Here is a 22827-nt window from a genome sequence, read left to right as displayed (position 1 = left end):
CTGCAGTTTCAAATATTGACTGAAAACTGTTGTTAGCCAGAGGCAGACTAATTTTATGTTAACATTTATTTCGTGTGTGACTAAAAAGTTGAACTACTCTATCGTTTCCTGTTTTCATAGCAGATTCTTTAACATTGTCAGTTTAGAAATCCATAAGTCAACTTAAAAATAAATTGTGATGATAATCAAGATAAAAAAATTGCTTATAAATTGGCAACAGTTAGAAAATAGATGTTTGCATTATATTTAGGTCACTGTGTTTTGAAGTTTGGTGTTTTGTTTTTGACTTGCAGATGTTTGCATTATATTCAGCTCACGGTGTTTTGAACACTTTGGTGTTTTGTTTTTGACTTGATTGACTTTGAAACCGGAATCTCCTTTAGACTATTTCAAACAACAGTCGAGAAAAAAGCAGAACCTTCCAAGAAGTCACCGTGACCTCTGTGCCGTTTTGTTTTACTCTCAATCATACAGCCCACATGAATAATTGATTAATTGTGGAAAATCTGTTGCAGCAATCGATGGTGTAAATTCACCACGGCCTTGTTTGCAAAGCAGCGGGATGCCGGAAGGTCAGGGAAGGACGGTACAGCAGCTCTTACCTTGCGTGGCAAAGTTGACGGCCAGCAATGTGGTCAGGACTTTGCCAAAATTCTCCCCGCTGTACAAACACTCGGGCTCAAAGCCCTAAATAAAAAAAGAACACAAAAAAAATAAATTCGTTTAAAAAAAATTTGATATCACAATTAGAAACATGAATCTGCACACCAATTATTGAACCCACACAATGTAAAGGAGCTTCGCACTACACATTACTACAGGCACATTAAGCGTGACCCATATTTTGTGAATTAGCAGTCTATAAAACAGCCACACACTATAACGATTCACTGCACAAGCACACGTACAGTGCCGCTTTCTTGCAGTGTCTCAGGCAGCTATCTCATTTCCTTCTGTGCCTAGGGTTTCACATTTTAAATAAAACATCTTAAATATAGTTTCAGTGGCGCCTGGGTAGTGTCAGGACCATCACATCTTCTTCGTAATCATCCTGCATTCAAGCATAAGCATGCATACAGAGGTCACAACTCATATTCTGGATCCTATAGCCATAAAAAGCAGCTGCAAAAAGGGATATTTTACATTAGGAGTGATTTTATACTGCTAAATTTACATTATGATACTCAAGTCATTTTGAGTTCATAATAAATTTACTCTGTAATAAGTATTCCTCAAGAAAATACGAGACAGGCTTGTAATGAGTCCAACCCAACTGAACCGGATTATCGTAATCAAGAGATTTGTTTTTTTCAGGGGATGATATTGAAAATTAGAAGACAAGTGGGCCAATAACCGATACAAAGGGGTGAGGCTGCATCAGGGCCAAAATAACCCGGTTTGAATTGGAAGTTAATCTCTTATCAGCCGTCATATTTAAAATAAATTCCATATTTCAAAGCCAATAATCAATTTAAGACCATTCTGTATATTTATGTTCAAATATTGCATTATGTATATTCCACAGTAACAAATGTATTGTAAATTAACCTGAACCACAGTCGCTGTAATGTAATTTGCAGGATTGGGGTAACTCTCAGTTATTTCCTACTGTGCTTCAGAAAGCTTTCAAGTGTCTGTATACTTAGATATGGCGGAAAACACAGACAAGACTGAAAAAGCAGTTTCTGCTCTTGCACTCCTCTTTAAAAAAAAAAAAAAAAAACACTGTATTTTAAGCCAAATTAACTGTTCTGTTTGATAGAACGATATCTCTCTATGCTGCCATAGCAGATTCATGGCGCATTAAGCCCCCGAACTATTTGTAATTTGTCTATTTTACCACGGAAACCCCCGTTTAAAGACGTCCCTCAACCGCTTTTGTTTCAACCCAGCCATAAAAAGCTCAGTAATTATATTTATTATTCGAAATGTCTGTCATTTTAAGCTTAGAAATCATTAATTGATGTCTAATATTTAAAAAAAAAAAAAAAAAAAGATTTTAAACTTTTAGACAAATGACGTCACAATGAAAAAAATGGTGTCCGTAAAAAGGCCACGAATATCTACCTCATAACTATCGCTTAATTGTATTTTTTTTTTGTTACTGTCGCATTTTCTCTGATATGTAAGGTGATAAATAATAGACCCCCCCCCAAAAAAAACGTTTAAAAGTGTAAATATTTGAAAACGAACATCACGACCACTCCTTGATGTCTGCGATTTCTGCATCGCGACACTTGTTATATTACCATGTTTCACCCATAAAATCCCCAAAAAATCCAGCTGCGGCCATTCACAGCTGTGTCTTGACACTCAGTGATACATGCTAAGTGGTGTTTTTGGATCGAAACAAGGTAAGTACGCGATAATATCTTGTTAAGTCGTGGCGTCTTTAATTCTGCTCTATCATGCTCTCACCTCCAGATAGGCTTTTGCTGTTTAAAACTTTTTTTTTTTCAAAAATGCCCTCCTGTTCAAATTTTTCTTCCCCCAGACAATTGAGATTTTCAGCTTTCCAATGATGTATCGCACATGCATATCGGACAATTTTGAAAGTTGGCCAAATTGGGGGTCTTAAGCGGAACTTCAAGTCACCTAAGTGTTTTCCGCCATACATAAATTACTTATGTTTATCTTTTAGGCAACATTTTACGTTCACGCCTTACGTTTGAAAACAAACAACTGTACTTGCTACTCCTTACTTTGGCTAAATGACTTGCCAAATTGACGCGTAAATGTTCTCATAGACCAGGGCCGCCTCTAGAAGGGATTGTGATGTCACACTCAGAAAAACAGCCTCGGTTAAAATTCTCTCTCTGTAAAGGCCAGTCAGATCTGGGACATTTTACCACTCGCCATCAGGGAGTGTCCCACAATACAATAAAGTCTTTTAGAAGTGTCTATTAGATGTTCTTCACTATGCACGCTCCCTATCAAATAAAGAAATAAAATAAATAAAATCGGATTGTTAGCTCATTTTACCCCCACAGATGATGAAACACTATGGGAGAAAAAAAAAAAAAAAGAGTTGAATGGTTGCATGAGTACTTGATTGAAAAATTGGGGGCAAAATGACACATGATAAAAAAAGGTATTTGGAAATGGCTATAACCAGTAATTAACATTTGAGCAAAGATTTAGAGTCCACACTTGTAGTGCAGGAGTTGAATCTTTATCAAAATCATTCTTTTCTTCTATTTACATTCATTTGGATCACTTTTCCTCACCTCTGTGTGCGTTTTTGATTTCTGCTTCATGCACATCAAATCCATGCGGTACAACACAGCCAGTCATCCAAAAATGTGTAAAACAGGGCCACGAAATATCACATGATGTGAAACGGCAAAAGTCCTAATTTATTGGATATAACAAAAGTAAGGCCGTCCATGTCCACGTGCACTTATAAATAATCCCATTCAGCTGAGAGACAAGGCCTTGAGCAGTTAATGTTGCTCACTCTTTCAGAGTGTCAGTGCAGAAGTGAAAACAATATGACTGTCTTCTTTGTGCTGGCAATAGCTAAACGCGCACTTTTTGCTGCGGTGGCGGGAAGAAGAAAAAAAGACATGATCACGTCAGCGACCCAGAGTTGGGCATGGCTGACTTGAGGGCCTCAGGCTGGTTTGCCACGAGCTGCTGCTGGCTGCACAAGGTCTAATTATGGGTTGAAGAGGACCTCACAGACATAACAAGCCAGCTGGGCATTGATCACTCCTCCACTCCAGTGTGCAGTGAGTCAAAGTGGCACAAAGCAGATGACGTGATTCAAGACCAGAGCAAGATTATTTATAAAATTGGAGGGATGTCTTCAGTGTGGTACAAAGTGAGACAGAGGACACGCCCAACATCTGCAATGCATTCCTTCTGCTATAATAGAAGCATTTTTCAAAACAGACCAGGACATTTCATTACATAAACAATCGAGGGTGGGGCGATGTAGAGCGACAGGGCTTTTTACCACCCTGCCGCCCGGAAACTCGCACCGCCTCTGCGCCACTGTCACCCCCGGACACTCCTGGCTGACTCTGAGCTGGTCACGGCGCATCAAACGATCAAATGATATTTGCACCTAATGTTTTCAATCTGTTAATGAGATCTAAAGCAGCATTGCCAACGTTTATTGAGCTGAGGCCCACAATTTGAATCACAACAAACCACAAAAAGCATACAACGTCTACAGCCCACTGCTAATTAAATTCTGCAAAATGCATGATGAACTCTGTGCAGAAGGTGACAAAAGAGGTGGAACGTTACATCAATCTAGATTGATTGGTTAAGCAGTGATCCAATTAGCAGCCCAGTTAAAATGAATTGGCTATCTATTGCCGTCAATGGAACCAATGAGTTAAATCGACCCAAACACAAAATTTAATTAAGGTCATCTTTGAAATATTTAACAATTTTATTAAAGTAAATTAAAGTTAATATGAATTTGCTAAAAAGAATGACTTGTATTCATAGGTCTGAAATGTTTCAGCACCCAAATTTTCTAAAGCATTAAAATGCTTCATACTCTTTATACTGATATATTAAATTATCTCTATTGAATCGAATGAAGGCCCTTAAAGGAAATCAAAACCTGACTAATCAAAAAATATCGTATCGTCCAAAGAATCGATATCGCCCAGTCATGAAATTGATGATTAACGCGCCTAGTCTCAATTTCTGTTGTCCTCCATGAAAACATACTCCTTGTTTTTAATACAAATAAAACATTGGCAAACATCTGCTTTTACTTTGGAAAGTAACAAACATTTTGCCCCATTTTTCTGGCGTTATGCATAAGGTTGTCAAAAATATCGATACGTCTCAAAGTATCGATTTTGAAATGTTTCCAAATACAATCTTTGATTGCAAAAATAACGATACAATACTGATTTGTTTTTGTTTTTTTCTACCAAAGGTCACCAGAAATTTGTTGTCATGGGTAAATTTGATTTTGCACACTCTTAATAGTCTCGGTAAAGGAGGATATTTTTGTTTATTGCCTGCCAACTATTTCAGTGCCATTGACAGCGCTTGATGTCCCATCTAGATGGAGTCAGAGGGTAGAATGAACGAAAGTTCACTCCCTACACTGAAAGTGTTAATGAAGTATAACATTTATTCGTTTTTTTACGGAGTACCAAATGGTATCGAGTATTGATTATTTTTTTGAGAATCAATATCGAGATGAAAATTTCACTCTGGGGGCAACAGAAGTAATGCGCCGAATCAGACACATTCATAATCAAATTTTGGTTGTATTAACAACTTTGAGTACCGTTTCTCTAAAAATACACGATAATATCGGTTACCGATAATTATCGGCCCATAATGGCAATTACGACGTCACACAGATAATCCAGATTTTTAAAAATTCAACCGATAATGCAATCCGATAATTATATACTTGATTTAGCCTCCAAATGTGCGCAATCGAATCAGTTTTGTCCAATTCTGCACCGCCGCCTCAACCCCTCCTCCCTCTGAAGCCCCTGTTGTATGAGTGACGTCACACGAAATGCTTGATATCATGGCGGCTCCGTCACAAGTATGCGTTTAATTTTCCGTGTGTGAAACAAATAACGCTCTCACCATCTCCAAAACATGTACTACAGAAGTTCCACCAGGCGGCAAGAAAGCATCCTCATTCAACACCACTGACCTGATCAGCCATTTAAAGCTGCATCACAAAGATTTGTGGAATGAATAAGAGGCTGCCGCTAGCGCAAAGGCTAAAGCTAATAGATAAACAAATGGAAAAACTACGGAGCTTGAGACGCTTTTGACAACCAGCCGTCGGCTTGTCTCGGGCAGCGCCGCCCCCACTCATCTCCGGTTCAACTCATTAAGCATCACGGCCAGACTGAGGCTTGGCGCGGGTGCTCATTTTGCGGGAGGAGAGGCCAGGCTTGGTCGGACGAGAGACGTTTTGACCAAAGTGACCCGAGAGCCTAAGCCCCTGATGAAAAAATAATGCAGTTCATGGCCTTCGGTGACCACCGTCATGGAGGACGGGGACGATGGGGTTTCAGCTGCTTTTACAGCATCTGGAGCCCCGCTACTTTTCGGATGCGTGCTTACCTGCATTATACAACCACCATTCATCGTGAAAAACATGCCCATCACATCAGTTTCACCAGGGATATTTGGACAAGTGATGTCAGTCAAGTAAGCATGCTTATTATGACGGCAGATTGGTTATATGATAGTTTCAACAGCCAAACCACACTCACAAGAACTGCCTGGCTCAGTAATGCATTCAGTACACTGCAAATTTATAATGTCTTAATCAGATTATTTTTCTTAAATCGAGTCAAATAATTTTTTCCATCTTGTTTGAGTGTTAAAGACTAGTTAAAAGATTAATGGGTCAGATTATTCAACCTACTAGAAGTAAATATTACTATTTGTTCTTATTAAGTCCATACATCTAAAAATTGGTAATTTTTCACCTAAATCGAGAACAATTTGCTTTCAAATGTTTGGAACCATATCTATTGAACAAATAACATTTCTGACAAAAGAGTTCTTAGGATTAAATATAATCATTTATTGCTTGAAATAAGACTGTTAAACATATTTTCAGCTAGCTATTTTAATTATTTCAAGAAATCTGAGTGAAAATTACTTGAAGCGCAAGCAGATAATTTTATTTCCAAAAGATTTACACTGAAAACAAGGGAAATTAATTTTAAGGAGGTGTGTTTTTGCAGTGTATTAATGTTATATATGTTAGGAATTGCTTACTTTCCGTTACACAATGTCAGACAATCTGTCTTTATTTAGATGTTGGAATTTACTACTTGTTCACATTTGATGTAGAAAAAAAGAGCAATAAATTCTGATTTTTGCTCAGTAATATTTGCTGTTGTGTATAATTTAAAATTTTACATATATCTTTTAATAAAATTATAGGCTTGACATTATCGGTTATCGTCTGAAGCAAGGAGGAACTTATCGGTTATCGGTATCGGTTTTTAAAAAATGTATTATCGTGCATCACTATGTTTTTCCATTAATAATAATTAGCTGCAGCTCTAATTAGAATTTGTACCCCATTAGAAGGACATGCATCCCAAGTAATAAGTAAAGTCACCAAAATGCATACTCCATTAAACAGTACAGTAAGCATTTGTACTTCGTTACATCCTGATAGACAGCACGCCTGTTTATGTGGCTCACTCCACATGGACGTACTGGGAAACACGATACAGTAAAGCAGGCTGAGAGGATCACAACACAACAAGCGAGCGGGTCTAAGTCCACTCGTAGAAGTCCTGAGGGACTAAGAAGGCTAAAGTCGATGGTGAAACACATATAACCTTTAGTCGCCACACACGGATATAGACTTACCTCCACTTTCAAGGACGAGCATCCTCTCAAAAACTCTCGAATGTTGCCTATGCAGTCGGCTTCGGTTCGCGGATCTGGGCAATACTGAGCACAAGCACACGGGGTTGAGATATTAACACATATGAAGTCAGCGGGCACGTAATACTTTTGCCCCTAACATGTAGACACAAAGCTAACCCCGTTAAATCTTGTTTAAGTGGTCGTTGGAGAGAGAGTTTGTTTAAAAAAAGAAATGCAGTCTATCCGCGTCCTCTTGGTGGAAACATAACCATTAATGACATCAGCATCAAGCTAACGTAGAAGTAAACATCCGCTTGAGTGACTTTCAAAATTAAACAAAATCGTAATGTTGGGTCTTTGAAAACGGATGCTGTTTTGATTGCATTTCCCAAAATCAAGATTACGATTAAAAACAGACGGAAAAACAATACACGCAAGTGCTCTCAGTTTATTTTTGTGCGAATACATAATAGGATTGATAATTAAACCGGAAAAATATCCATCTGGGCTTGTGGTTAATAAATTGTTAGAGTATGCAAAAAATACCAACACATTGTTAAAAAAAAAAAAAAAAAAATGTTTCAGGTATCAGAATGGTGCACTTCCTGTTTGACACCGTTTGACGCCATCTTTACAGAACAAGAGGTCGAATAAAGCAACCGGGAAGTGACGAAATTGGTTCTGCAAACTTATCAACTTTGCCATCTAATCGTCTTTTAAGTAAAAAATGAGCACTCTTTACCGATATTAACACCTGGTTAACAAAAACATTTAAGCGTGATTCACTGCAATTAGCAAAACGAACGTGCTTCCTGTTTCAGCAGACAAGTTGCGTCGAGAATGCGGAACACTATCGAAGTATTTCTTGATTAAACTGTAGCCAATTTTGCCTATTAGCTTCGTCTCACAGGCAAAGCAGACGTCATTAAAAGCAAAAAGTCAGTTACAACTTTGAAAATGGGCGGCCTGTAGGTCTGCGATCAAATCAAACCCCTCCCTTCATGTCTACTATCGGATCATTATGAAAACTTTCTATTTTTTTGCTTCCGACTTTTCTACCTTGGCGTTGAAGCCTGGCACAAGCCTCTCCACCAGTTTGCACAGAACGAGGCCATCCTTTAGCGAGACTTTCAAGAATTCCTCCGGATCGGCAATATTCTTCTTGGGGGAACTGAGAACCCCCAGCGATATCAACCAGGTTACGGTCTGTTCCTCGGGATTCATGGCGCCGTTAGTCGGTCATTGCCTCGCCGGCGGTAGTCCTGCTCCACCGGTGGTCTGGTTCCGTATCGGTGTGTGGTGCACCTCGATGCCCCGCACTTCTGCTTGAAGTTCGGCAAGAGGCGTCAAAGAGGTGGGGGTGGGGGCCGGCTGTGTTAGCACATGCCAAAAGTGATGATCACCCCTACTGGCAAGCAGGCACCTCAACAATAGGCAGGGGGAGCATGAATGTACTGTCAAGGATACTGTTATCGCTCGCAGCTCAATTTGATCCGCTGAAACCGATGGCAATCCCATTAACCCGTTATAGGGCATTTTTTTGATAACACTGCGACCCCCGAAAAAAGTTGCATTGATGCAAACACTTGTAATTTTTGGTGTGCTGAATATAAAGACATTTTCTTCACTTCAAAATCGTTTTTTTTTTTTACTAATCATATTTATGAATACAATTTTAATGTTAACAAAACTAAAATAAATTGAATAATGATTTAAAATGAAAACAAATACACTGGTTATGTACCGACATTAAACACTTACGTTGATTTTTATTTAACTTCTCAGTATACAACAACTAGGAAAAAGTATGGAATCACCAGTCTCGGACGACCATTCACTGAGACATTTTATCATGTAAAACAAACTCCGATAAAAAGCTTGAAAAAAAATAATGCATTAGTTCAAAAGTGCCAGTCTTTAGCATTCAGAAACACTGAAAGGAATGAATAAAAAAAACATTGTGGGGGCCAGTAAATGTTAATTTTATAGAGCAAGTGCAGGGAAATATAGTGTATCACAAAAGTGAGTACACCCCTCGCATTTCTGCAGATATTCAAGTATATCTTTTCATGGGACAACACTGACAAAATGAAACTTAAACTCCTGGCAACAGAAGTGAGTACACCCCTATGAAAAAATGCACATCCCTAACAGAGGTTGCGCTATACTTTTTCGTTGTCTGTCATTTTGACCGACAGGGTCATAAAAATCCGGTCATAATCTATTCTTACCCGTCACTTAAATTTTTTAAATGATGATAATGACATTGTGGTGACCCTTTGTTTGGCATAATTCACCTTCCGTACTTGTGTGTCCATTTGGTCGAGCGCGTTACCGGGTACGACACAGTCACGTGACAGAGACACTTAAGAGCCGCGCGCGTTCCGGCTTGAATGGAGAGTTCACAGAGAGCAGCAGAGCTACAGTGGCTGGACACAGCAATTCGAGCTAACAAGACTCTTTACATTGCATACCGCTTCAACATATTCAATAGTATTTAGTTTTCATTCATTTTAAATTAATGTTCTGTCCGAACAAGCTTAACAGAGAATCCACACCGTGCCATCACACATCAAGCAGATGAATATGTAACTTTTTCTCCGCAGTGACAAAAACAGCTGACTGTGGCCCCAGTAGGTAGGCTGAAATTAACAGTTCACCTGCTATGGCCTGAACGGAGTCTTACACCTTCCTCCTGGTGCGCATGGACTTGAATTGCGTGCCCGCTTGTGCAGTCCCTGTTTTTTCACCTCTTTTATCAACACCATCGTCCTTTTGGGGCTTTTTGAAGAAACTACGACGGAACAATACGACGGAAAATATTCGGTTAACGCGACCCCTGATCCCTAAATGTCCAAATTAAGTACTGCTTGTCATTTTCCCTCCAAAATGTCATGTGACTCGTTACAGGAGTGCTATCAGCATTGCTGCAGAGATTGAAGAGGTGGAGGGTCAGCCTGTTAGTGCTCAGACCATACACCGCACTCTACATCAAATTGGTGAGCACGGCTGTCACACCAGGGCAGGGGCGGACTGGGACTAAAAAGCAGCCCTGGACTTTGACTCAGCCCAGCCAGGGAAACACAGACCCCCTAGGGGTCCGGGGGTATGGGGGGCATTCCCCCCCCCACACCCACCCCACCCCCGGGAAGACTTTTTTTTTTTTTTTTTTTACATTTTACTGTAAAATGTATAAATTTCGTGCACTTTGAGAGAAAATGAAGAAAATGTGTCTAGACTGTGACTGTCTGACTTGGGGCACTCAAAGTACTGCAAGGCTGAACTGGAGTTGGGTTCATTTTCTGTACTAGCTCTATGATCAACCTGAAAAAAACAAATGAAAGAATTTATTTTTCAAAGCAAGTTTTATGTATCTAATTTATTATATCTCTATATATCTATGTCTATAAAATGATTTCATTGTTAATGCCTTAATTCAGTGGTCTCTAAACTATTCCACATAGGGCCGCAGGATTTCATTCCAACAAAACAAGACAACACCTATGCACCAATCTGGTGTTTTACAAGTGCAGTCAGGTGCTGCTTGTTTTAGCAGAAACTTCATTGGTTAAACTATCGGTACTCGATCGGTTGAAACAAAAACCAGGCCCCACAGCGGCCCTTGAGGACCGGTTTGGAGACCCCTGCCATAATTAATCTTGCCATACAAATAATAAATTTCAATGAAAATACCAATAAACATTTCAAGACAAATCCTGGATACATAACCTTCATTGGAAAGTATTAACCAGAAAACAAAACGATATATACATGATTTAAAAAATATATCAATTTATCTTACTAAACTTTAAAAGTAAAACCATTCATTTTATTAATATTTTGTTATATTTCTTATGAATTAATATTGCTGCTGCGTGTGCATACATTGTTTTACAGCTAAAATATTTTTCTTTAGGAGAGTGATAGGAGGACTAGCATACTGTAACTTGACACGATTGCAAAAGGACTAGCTGGCACTAACCCTTTGATTGTCATTTAAAATGTAGCTACCTGGTGGATAACAATTGCCAGTATACCGAGCAAGTGACCCTCTTCATCCCTTTTTACTTGCCCTGCGCTTGTCTGGGGAACTTCCACCAGCTTATCATCACACCCATCCTCTTCTTTTCTCTCTCCCTGCACCGGCTGCACGTCAGAGCGGCTCCCGCTACCCCTCTCACCATTGCCGGGGGCTAGGCTGCTGTTACCCGACGTGGCCGTTGCAGCCAGACTGCTGCTTGCGAAAATATTTCTCAACTTAAGACATTTTAATGCTTTGCTCTCCTGTTTCTTTAAAAAAATTTTCTCCCTAACCTTCTCCGCGCCACCCTTTTTTTTTTGCCACCACCATCCATATTGTGCATTAATGCTCGTCGCTAGTTTGCTTCCACAAAGAACCAATGAAGGGTACTTTGTGTTTTCTTCGTTCTTCTATCAGACTGGCGATGAACAGCCAAGCGCATTGCTGCCACCTGTCGGATTGGATGCGAACTGTAGATAATGAGAGGCTAGAGGGGATAAAAACAGTGATGTATAATGAATGGCGGCCGCCGGCCGTCCAGGGCACCGGCCGTTCTGTGATCCTCCAGAACCCACAGATTACCAGTCCGCCCCTGTTTGGTGGGAAGCCTCTTCTGAAGACAGTAAACAAAAAAGCCTGCAAACAGTTTGCGAAGAGATGTCAACAAAGCACATGGATTACTGGAACCATGTCCTATGGTCTGATGAGACGAGCGGCCTTTCTTGTGTATCGTCTTCAGAAGTGGCTGCCCCCTGGGGTGACAGCCGTGCTCACCAATTTGATGTAAAGTATGGCGTATGGTCTGAGCACTAACAGGCTGACCCTCCACCTCTTCAATCATTACAGCAATGCTGACAGCACTCCCATAGCGAGTCACATGACATTTTGGAGGGAAAATGATAAGCAGTACTCAATTTGGACATTTAGGGATGCCAGGGGTTTAGATATTTATGGCTATATTTTGAGTTATTTTGAAAGGAAAATAAATTAACTCTATTAAGTAGTCTGTGTGCAGCTTATTTTTCATTGTGTCGAAGTTTCATTTTGTCAGTGTTGTCCCATGAAAAGATATACTTGAATATCTACAGAAATGCGAGGGGTGTACTCACTTGTGTGATACACTGTATATGGAATCACTCCATTCTGAGGAAAAAACTATGGAATCATGAGAAACAAAGAAATAACCAAAACACATTTCTAGTATTTAGTAGCACCACCTCTGGCTTTTAAGACAGTTTGCAGTCTCTGAGGCATGGACTTGATGAGTATTCTTCATCAATTTAGTGCCAACTCTCTTTGATTGCAGTTGCCAGATCATCCTTGCAGGTCGGAGCCTTGCTATGGACCCCCCCCCCCCCCAATTTCCACCACAGGTTATCAATAAGGTTGAGATCTGGGCTATTTGCAGGCCATGACATTGATTGGATGAGTTTTTCTCCAATGAATGCTTTTAACAGTTTAGGTATGTGGCATGGTGCATTGTCCTCTTGGAAAAATGACATATTTTCAATCGAAGGGATAAGAAAGCGGTCTAAAATTTCAATTTAAACTTGTGCATTTATTGAAGATTTAACCACTGCCATCTCCCCAGTGCTTTTGCCTGACATGCAGCCCCATATCATCAAGGACTGAGGGAATGTTGAGGTCTTCTTCAGGTAGTCATCTTTGTAAATCTCACTGGAACAGCACCAAACAAAGTTCCAGCATCATCACCTTGTCAAGAGTCAAGAATCTGCATTGGACTTGCTCTATAAAATTAGCATTTACTGACCACCACAATGTTTTTTATTCATTTCTTTTAGAGTTTCTGAATGCTAAAGAGTTGCACTTTTGAACTAATTCATTTTTTCAAGCTTTTTATCAGTTTGCTCTACATAAAATGTCTGAGTGCGTGCTCATCAAACTGATGATTCCATACTTTTTGCTAGGGGTTGTAGAACCCATTGATTTACATTGACAGGGATAGACGTCCAATTCATACAGCGTGAACTTGCTGCGAGTGATTATCTGTGAGCACCATCGACGACGCTAGATGTCTGATCGATTTAGCCTCAAGAGGGCTGACAGCCTCTCCCAGTGAAAATGGAATGGACGTCTTGCCATATGTGGCAGCCAATGAGTGCTCTAAAAAATGTTCATCACCACTAACTAAACCACGGGATAATGTAAAAGATTCATGTAAACAACTAGATGTCTGATCAAAGATGAGAACAGGTAAAAAATCTTTGATAACTGGTCGCTAATCTGTACTTTTCCATCTATTTGTAATTTAATATTCACTCTGCATCATTTTAAGAAATACACTTTATAATATCAGTCTTAAATCTAACTCAAACATTGCTGGAACAGAGCTGTATCATGCATGTAAGTACTTGCGCCAGATTTCTGGCTGCCGCAAATAGCACACTATCACTAAATTCCAACACTGTGGGGTCCGAAAGCATATATAAGAAAGCTCAATGCCAAGGGATCACTTGGGCACAGAACCGCTGGAAACCAAGTTTTCAGTCACTCTAAAGCTTATATCTCAAATTTAGGCCAGTTAGAAAAACTAAGGACTCCGCTGTAGTAGCCCTTGCTTCTGTCTGACACATTGCCCGCAGGGAATAAGGAAGCGACACTTGATGCGTCAGCTATTTTGCAAAAATGCAAACACCAAGCTGCCTCGATGTTGCCTGTCAACTATGATCTCAAATTTCAAACGCTTCATGGATTTGGTCTTTGGAATGTCACAGATAAAAATTATAAATGCATATGAAAATATTCAGCATTTTGAAGAAAAATTAGGTGAGCCTTCAGCAAATTGGTTGCATAAAACAAACATATCTTGAACACACCTTTTACCAGTGAATTTATATTTGTAATTTGAAGACTGATGGTTAATTCAGTTTTAGACAACACACTCCACTGATTCAGGTTTGACCATTTATTAAACACGACAGTGTCGAGCTTCAGCTTGTTCTCAGTTCCAGAGTCTCTCAAGTTCTCCCACGCCCGAGACAGACCCTAAGGGGATAACAGGCATTTAAAACATCAGATACACAGGTATAGAATATGGTAATAGATTGGTTTTAATACCTGTACAAGCTGGAATGTGTTGAGCATTGGGCCAGTAGTCCGAGAACCCAAGGACCGAGATGGGGTGCGTATCGAGGTTTGTTAGCCTTCACCCAGGTTCACCCTGCAACAGGATGGCAAAGTTAACCTCCCACTCGTCATTATTTTGTATTCATGAACTATAAAAGGTGATCCGAAATGTCCTTGGTTCCACTGCCTTTCACTTGAACAATTGTTCCAGTTTGATGGTTGCAATGCCAGGGTTCTTTCAGAGGTCTCCTTTGGTTGAGGAAAAGGTTTTGAGATGGACAATTGGACGTTCATTGTATATTTTACATTGACAAATAAAGCTTTGACAATTGTTTTATTTATGGTATTGTAAGTAAAATTGTTAACCTTGCTTACTTTAGACAAGTGCTTTGATTAGACAGGCACTTGGTAAAAGAGGATCTTAATTTTCAGGGTTCAGCTGAGGAAAATAATGGAAAACTTTCATTGTGGCAAGGGATAATAGGTCTTAGCTTGCCTTAGAGCTTGTTGCTGTTCCGACAAATTTGGCTAGTTAAAAAGGCACATTCAAGTTGACATCCACTTTTTTGTAGTCCTTGAGGCTCTATTGTCTTGAATTGAGTGAAGACTGCTATATACGAAAAATGAAATGCAAGTACAGATTTGAGACAAAGAGGTTTGCTTTGCTTACCAGCAGTTGACTATGGGTTCTTGTAGGATAGAAGCTTGCATTTGCTTGTTCTTGCCTTTGGTTTTGTCGTAGCGTGCCAGCGAATAGCTCTAGAATGAAGGATCCATTTCCAAGGGAACTATATTGGAACATTTTGACAGTGACAATTGCCTAACTCAACACAGAAGTGACCAATTTCTCTTTTGGGTGAAGTTCCAGAGTAGAGATTCAGCAACTAAACCTTAGAGAACTTGAGATATTTTTCTTTGGCACTGAAGCCCAGGCCTGTGGTCTTGTCGTATTGATGCTCAGTGGTCAGTGGTACAACTAAAATCTTTATTAAGTAGATGCGCCAAACTCAAGGGCATTGCCGATTCCAGAAGCACTGAATGTACCAAAAATAAACAAAACACTGGGCAACGGTATCGTTACTTAAAAAGAGAAAGTGGAAAAAAAGTTGATAATACATACAAAAAAATCGGGAAAGTCAAGATACAATTTAAAGCTACAACTCATGAGCCACATTTAGACATGGTGTTTTTTTTTTTTGCCGTCAGACTTTCCCCCCACAACGCTTGAACTCTTCATGAAGACTAAAATCTGCTGCCAAGAGCCTTCAATGTCCATTTTAGTATCTGTTGCGATTCATGCCTCTGTCGGGTCGACTGCCTCCACGGCCGCCTCGTGGCCCTCCACGACTTGAGCCGTACGAATCACGAGGGGGGTACCCTCTATCGCCAGGGGGAGCAGCCCTCTCCTGCCTACCCATTCGCTCGCCGCGGGGAGATGGATACGGCTCACTCCGACTGTTGTAACTGTCACGACCGCCATAGCCATCCCGGGAACTGCCGCCATAGTCATCGTAACGACCGCTTCCGCTGCCCCCACCGAAGGACGGTGGGGGGCCCCGTGAAGGTGGGGCACTGCGAGAGTTACCTGCAGGGTCAACGGGTCAGGTAATTGGCAATGTATCATTTACACATTTTGTTCTTGCAGCTTTGGTTCTCATTTTTTCCAGTACATTGAATTCTGTGATGTATCAATTGACATTATGGGCATATTTACATGTCCCATCTGTTGATGGTGATTGCACCTCTAAATTGAAACTTATTGGTTGCAGAATAACATCCAGCATCAAGGAGTATTTGAGTTATTGGTTTCAACATGCCTTTGATTTCTGAGGTCACTTTTCCTTTTTTTTTTTCTTTTTTAAAGAGCTCCAAGTTTTCAGAGTGGTCTTGATGGTTATTTATGAAGGAAACTCCTTGAGGGGGAACTTTGATCAGCAACATATTCGGTTCTGTGGACTTTCCAGGGACTCTTTCTGGCTCCTTATGGTAGTCAACTTTGGCCTTAATAAAATTATGGAGTACATTTACTTTTGCCAATGCTTGATCAACTAATGCTGAAGAACTGGAATTTTTGCTAGTGCAGCAAAGTATGAAAACATTTTAGAAGGGGTTTCCTTTGCTTTGTTCTTTCTTGGAATTTAAGGTCCGTTATTTATGTAGCTCCTCTTCGTGCCATTTTGTTTTCACCTTACACCTGTGCAAAAAACTTCTTACCGTAACCATCAAACGAATCCCTGTATGATCCGCCGCCTCCGCTAGGACGGTCCATATAACTTCGGGAATCACGCCCTCCTCCGTAGCCATCACGGTCACTGCAATAGGTAGAAAATGTTACATTACCAATTGACTCAGGACCTGTGGTTTTGGATCTAAGTAGGTTGCTAAACTCAGACATCAGGGTTTCTCCCTATACTTAACAAGCTTGGCATGCCGCCAGGCATTTCATGATGGGCTCTCTACAAACAGGCTTTACAAGTTTTCCCGTGGAAACTCTGAACACTTACTTGTAACCTCTTGACATGGAGCCATAGTCATCTCGGGAATTGGAGTAATCCCGGTACGAATAATCTCTGGAAGGAGGTCCATAGTCTCTTGAATCTCTTGAGTTATAATCCCGACCAGAGTACCTGTTAACAATATGTTTAATTCAATCAGACCACAAACCCAATTGTGCCGTGTATTTATATGAAGAGATTATGTAATACAAAATGCATGGTTGGAAAGTGACCTACCCATCCTTGGAGTTGTAATGGTCATCTCTGGGAGATGGATATTCGTCCCTTCTGGACATCATTGAGTCTCTGCGAGGGGGTGGACCATAGGGGTCTCTGTCCCTTGACATGGGGGCTATAAAGCAAAAAGAACTATGTGCATTTAGTCTTTAACTCATCACCTGCCACTGACAAAGACAGGTATCCAATTCATGAAAACTGGAAGGACTGGTTGTGATTGCTCATGTTTCAGAGCCATTGACGGAGTTATATTTCCAATTCATTGACTGGCGTTCATTTTGTCAAAAGATTGTATGATATCAATGGTAGGTAATGATATCAATGGTAGGTAATGAATTAAAATATACTTTGAGCAGTGGTGATGAGCTGGTTAGAAACTTACTTCTGTTCATGGGACCAGATGGGGTCGATCTCTTCGGTGGCGGGCCTCCGTTACGCATTGGGGGTCCTCTCTTCATAGGAGGTGGGCCTCTTGATGACATTTTATAGTAGTCGTCATCGTCATCATAGTAATCTGCAAGCACAATAGAAAAAGTTGAAATGAGACATTTTTTAAATTAATGAACTCACAAATCAAATGTTATTTATACCTCTGGATGGTGGGCCCCTCATTCCTCCACCTCTGGATCCACGTGGGCCTCTGCCTGAGCCCCGACCACGAGAATGCATTGACGGGGGTCCTCTTCTGCCCCCAGATTCAAACTGAGGCTTGGTAGCCTGCTCCACTTTAATGGGCTTGCCATCAAGAGACTGGAGGAGAAGAGGGAAAAATACATTTTAAAAAAATAAATATAAGTTTCCATTTCTTAGTAATTGTTTTGAAACTAAAGTGTGTTACATTTTTTAGGAATCTATACCTTTCCATTCATCTCACGTGCCGCATCCTTTGCATCAGCTGGACTGTCATATGTCACAAATGCAAAGCCCCTGGACTTCTTTGTTTCATGGTCTTTCATCAGGAGAACTGGAAATACAATAGGGTTAAGTTGGAGGACACACTCCATAGTTTGTCATATTCTTAAAAAAAAAAAAAAAAAAACACTGGCATTGTACAGTAATAGCACAACAACTATTTAATGTCCTACTCATGGTTTTACTTTTTTCCTTCAAGTTTTTCCCCCACTCCTAATAGGGGAAAGGGGCCGAACATGGACTTCATTAACCACGAACTTGAAATATTTATGTACAATATAATTGTTATTATTGGTTTATGATTTTATTGTTGTAAATGGTGTAGCTACAGCTTAAAAAACAAACAAACAAACATATAGTTCTGCCGGTAGGCATAAGTCACTTGTATAAATGATTTATAAAATATATTATCGTGTGCAAAAGATAATTCTGATAAACACCCGTATTAGGGAAGAATGATTGTCCTCTAAATAATCAATATTTGAATGCTATATACCTGACTGATTATAGATTACTAATCAAAGTTCGAAAAAAAAACATTAAAAAATAAACTTAACAACGGGATTTCGATCAAAGCTTGAATATTCGTCATGGCTGCCATTTTTGTCCTTTACAATGACTGACCAACATTTGCGTTGCACTGAAGCTAGCAAGCCAAGCAACGTGTGGTGCGTGCTTTCCTCGCTCGTTGCGGGTCATGATATACTTGAACGAATGTTAAATTGACGCATTTGCACAGATAAATCACCAGTCAATTCCTATACCTTGCACAATCCTGCCGTATTTGCTGAAGTACTGCTCCAAGGACTTTTCAGTCGTCTCAGTATTCAGGCCGCCGATAAACAGCTTCCCTGGTCGGTCTGCTTCCGCCATGCTGCACAAAATAAATCTCCAGCCATAAAAATTTCAAACAAATATTAAATAAGACTATTTCAAAAAGTTAGTGTCATGTAAAACACCGTTTGAGGGATTAGACATAACCTACCTTGCTTGAGTTGTTGAACACGCAAAATGGCGATAAACGTGGCCGCGTCTGAGCCTGTTTGTTCTTCAACTCGCCAAACGTAGTCAGCGAATTATTACAGGCGTAAACCACGAGATGTTAGTCGGCCACTTGGGACGTGTTACAAACGAAGCGTCGTGTATGTAATTTAAATGGAGATGTGGATCAAAATGTCGAAAAGCGCCACAAAAGAAATAGTGCGCTCTTCAACTGAGACGTGCTAAAGCTAAAAGCTCCACCCCTTCTTCTTTCTCCGTCCTTTTCCTGTTTGGGTTTGATTGGTGGTTGACAATAGGCGTCCAAGGCACATTACCGCCGCCTACCGAATTGTAATGATGTAAGCACACACTCGGTATCTCCATCAATCTCTATCAAATTTAGTGTACTGTATACTCCGAGCTGAAGAAGGGTAAACAAACAAGCAAACATATTCATATCGCATACCCCCAACCCGAGGCCGTTGGCAATCTTACAAATAGTGACGTATGCCCTTACAAATTGGTGACTAAAATTACAACGTTGTATATAGCATGGAATATGAAACAAAAATAAAACTCAACTTTTTAAATAATATGAATTTATCGGTAATACTATAACATAACCTAGTGCAATCAAAGAACAATCAATATCTTCAGCTACATCATGATTACTAAAATTTAACAGTGACTTTTGTTATAATTGTATTGAATTAAACATGTTTATTTCGAATACTTAATACATAGGTACCAATAATCGGTGACAATAATGAAAAGAATAATGAAAAGAAAAGAAAAAACAAAATATGAGAATTCGAAAAGAAGTGAGAAGAAGTAAAACTTATTTACTCCCATCCCTTGTCCTTAAGTCCTGACATATCAGTTCCATTCCTTACATTTAAATACTGTATATACATTCTTGTTTAACACATATACAATCTCACCATGTAACCCTGCATATTACCTATACACAAATGTTGCAAAAGCCCAGTCCATTAATCAGCCCAGAAAACATAAATGAATAAATAAACGCAATGTCCCATATCACAATAACCACAACACCCTAGTTGTTATCCATATCTCCCTCATTTTTATATTTTTTGAAAATCATATCTTTATAGTTTCTTAAATTGTCCCATATCTAAACATTCTTTTAAATCCACAAGAAATTTCTTCAGTAGTCTCATCCCACATACTGATACGCAAAAACATTTCCTTGTCCTCCAAAATCTGGGTTCTTTGAAGTCCCAATATCACCATAAATTCTAACTTTTTTTCATAGTTTGTAAACAACTGCTGAATATTCTGAGGTAACAAATTTCTTAAAGCTTTGAACTTTTTTTGTATGTAGCACTTTGGCAATTTCTATCATGTCTTTTGATGGCTGCACTTCAGCTCGCAATTCAGTTTGACTTGAAGGTAGTTCGTTAGTGTGTCCAATTGTAAATTAAAAATGTAATTTGATAAAAATTAACTTACCGATACAATCTTTGAGTCAGGGAACATTTCTTTTGCTAATTCTGAGAGGTGATCAGTGGCCTATACTACGAAGCCGGTTTTCTGGCTTAGCAGGGTAACTTCGAGAGTAACTTTATCACGTGCGACGTAAGTTCGCGGCTATGCGAGACTACGAAAGGTGGATATGTTGGAACCGAGAAGTGTTGCCATGGCAACACACGCCACACGCCAAACCTGGTCGTGTCAGAGTTAGATCTTGCTTAACATCAGGATTCCAATTAACCACGCTCTATTTAAACAGCACTCCTCCGCGGACGTGTCCTCCTGACAATGACAGCGTACTTGGACGACCCATACGACATTGGCGCGCGGATTGTGAGGGGCTCTCTCCGGAGGGCACGGGTATTTCGGGACCGCCAGAATCCGCTGGCGTACCTGGAAGATCTTCTCCATGAAAGATATAGATTTTCAGCTGAGGGAATTCTTTACCTGTGCCAACTGATCTAGGCAGACGTCACTAATGTAACCCGCCGAGTCAGGCCCTCACAACCGCGCAGATTGTGTGTGCCTGTCCGTGCGCTCTTTCGCCAGGGACAATATACTGGACTGTCTCAGAAAATTAGAATACACAATATTCTAATTTTCTCAGAAAATTAGAATACACAATATTCTAATTTTCTGAGACAGTCCTGTACATTAATCCACCATTTAAAGCAGGGGTGTCCAAACTTTTTGCAAAGGGGACCAGATTTGGCGTGGTAAAAATGTGGGGGGCCGACCTTGGCTGACGTCCTTTACATAGAACAATATACAGGACTGTCTCAGAAAATAAGAATATTGTGTATTCTAATTTTCTGAGACAGTCCAGTATGTATTCCATCGGTGATGCTGAATATCTGTGTAAGAACACTGTATGCCGTGCGATTCGGAGTGGGGTATGGAAACGCTTCAAATTGATGCATTTATAATAATCATAGAAATATGTAGACTATTTAAACATTTTCTGCCAACTCGAGGAGATTAAATTAAATGTCAAATCCACTAATAGGACAGACGCGCAAATATAAAAGATATAAATGTTTATTGAATATGCATCTTACAGTTTTGTTTAACTGTGAAAAATCGTTACAAAAGACGGGCTTTTATTTACGCAACAACGCATGGCATCCCCGCATTTCCTTCTTCTTCTGAGTCCTCACAAATATAACATAATTTTTTTTGGGGGGGGGGATGGTTGTCGAGCTCGGGCCTGCAAATCAAGTTTATTTATCGGACTCGGGTCGGGTCGGGCTGGATTTTTTAGGCCCAAACTAAAAAAAAGAACATACGTATTCGTACAGTCAAGGGGACTAAACATACAATCATCCTGTTTCGTGTGGTGATGCGTGACAATTATTTCTTACTGTTAATGTACCAAATCTTATTTTATTGTCCTGACAGCAGGCTTTATTTCTTTTCATGGACATAAGTAAACTGGCATATTGACGCATTCACAAATCACACGATCTGTAAATTCGCTGTCAACAGACCCGTTGCGCTCTACTCGCTGAAGCGGTGTTGGATTTCGCGGTGGGGGTGGATTTTAATTCCTCATAATTCCGCATGATCATCGCGCATTCCTCCTCCGTGAAGTAAGGTGCCCGTACCGTCGTCACAAGTAGTGTTTGACTCTGGTCACCGCCCCCTTTTATGTGAACGCGCAGTAACTCTGACTGGGTTGACACAGGTTCGACTAATCAACCTCATAATCAGCGTCGTAGCACCGATTGACCACAAACTAGACAACCAGGTTTTGTCAACTCCGGTTACCCGATGGTAAACTGGATTACTTCTGGGGAGGTTGAACTCGGTTCGTAGTATAGGCCACTGTTCAGCTGTTTGACACAGAGAATGGAAGTCTAAGTGCCCGGATTCTGAACAGTTTTAATGTTTCACATTGAGAGTCTGACATACTCCCATTGTGATCATTCAAAATACCTTTTTATTATGACAAAGCAGCGAACAGGAAGGGATTATGGGGGGACAGAAGAAAAGAAATACAAGAGAAGAAAGAAAAGAAACACATACACAAACAACAACAAGAAATACATTGAACATCTAAACTAGTTACTAATATGCTGGTGCTATCGTCAGCGAGATGTATTTCCGGTTTACACCATGTGGGGGCCTATTGGCCAGTGAAAGAGGAGAATGGGGGTGGGGGTGTCTATAAGACTATAAGCTAAGTGATTGAAAGGGGTAGAGTGTACACAAATCAGTTCTGTGATCTAGAACCCAGTAATCGTGTGAATCTCTTAGGAG

The 22827-nt window shown here is 40.1% G+C and overlaps 2 protein-coding genes across 5 annotated transcripts in view; both read right to left on the bottom strand.

The window, feature by feature from the left end:
* arhgef6 (Rac/Cdc42 guanine nucleotide exchange factor (GEF) 6) overlaps positions 1-8746 on the bottom strand; it is a 39446-nt gene extending 30700 nt beyond the window's left edge. Inside the window, exons 1-3 of one of the 2 annotated variants that reach the window (XM_057849749.1) lie at positions 8398-8746; positions 7339-7422; positions 603-687 (exon numbers count right to left, since the gene is read on the bottom strand). In XM_057849749.1, coding sequence (XP_057705732.1) covers positions 603-687; positions 7339-7422; positions 8398-8562 — 334 coding nt within the window. In that variant the 5' untranslated portion in view covers positions 8563-8746. The remainder of the gene's footprint in view (positions 1-602; positions 688-7338; positions 7423-8397) is intronic. The other variant, XM_057849750.1, reaches the window with a different exon arrangement.
* A 5524-nt stretch (positions 8747-14270) lies between these two features.
* On the bottom strand, positions 14271-19352 carry rbmx (RNA binding motif protein X-linked). 3 transcript variants are annotated; one of them, XM_057849755.1, is made up of 10 exons: positions 19076-19352; positions 18855-18979; positions 18036-18142; positions 17769-17928; positions 17561-17692; positions 17179-17293; positions 16951-17073; positions 16661-16758; positions 14438-16031; positions 14271-14365 (listed from the first exon to the last, which is right to left on the bottom strand). In XM_057849755.1, the coding sequence occupies exons 2-9, from the start codon at positions 18961-18963 to the stop codon at positions 15724-15726; spliced, it is 1152 nt and encodes a 383-aa protein (XP_057705738.1). In that variant the 5' UTR covers positions 18964-18979; positions 19076-19352; the 3' UTR covers positions 14271-14365; positions 14438-15723. The 3 variants fall into 3 exon arrangements, with proteins under 3 accessions (XP_057705738.1, XP_057705737.1, XP_057705739.1); XM_057849754.1 differs by having other exon boundaries at positions 18855-18964; positions 19076-19351; XM_057849756.1 differs by having other exon boundaries at positions 14438-14540; positions 18855-18964; positions 19076-19350.
* Positions 19353-22827: the final 3475 nt, after the last annotated feature.

Source organism: Corythoichthys intestinalis, chromosome 11 (genome assembly GCF_030265065.1).
Source record: "Corythoichthys intestinalis isolate RoL2023-P3 chromosome 11, ASM3026506v1, whole genome shotgun sequence".
Taxonomy (NCBI): Eukaryota; Metazoa; Chordata; class Actinopteri; order Syngnathiformes; family Syngnathidae; genus Corythoichthys; species Corythoichthys intestinalis.
The sequence above is the reverse complement of the archived record's forward strand: the minus strand, read 5'-3'. Positions and strand labels throughout refer to the sequence as shown.

Excerpts from the sequence above, each read along its gene's own strand:
- rbmx (XM_057849755.1), bottom strand. The coding sequence starts at position 18,963 with ATGGCGGAAGCAGACCGACCAGGGAAGCTGTTTATCGGCGGCCTGAAT. Across the intron at positions 18,143-18,854 it reads ATACGGCAGGATTGTGCAAG|TTCTCCTGATGAAAGACCAT; the intron begins GTATAGGAATTG and ends TTGTATTTCCAG. Across the intron at positions 16,759-16,950 it reads TCCATGTCAAGAGGTTACAA|TGACCGTGATGGCTACGGAG; the intron begins GTAAGTGTTCAG and ends TACCTATTGCAG.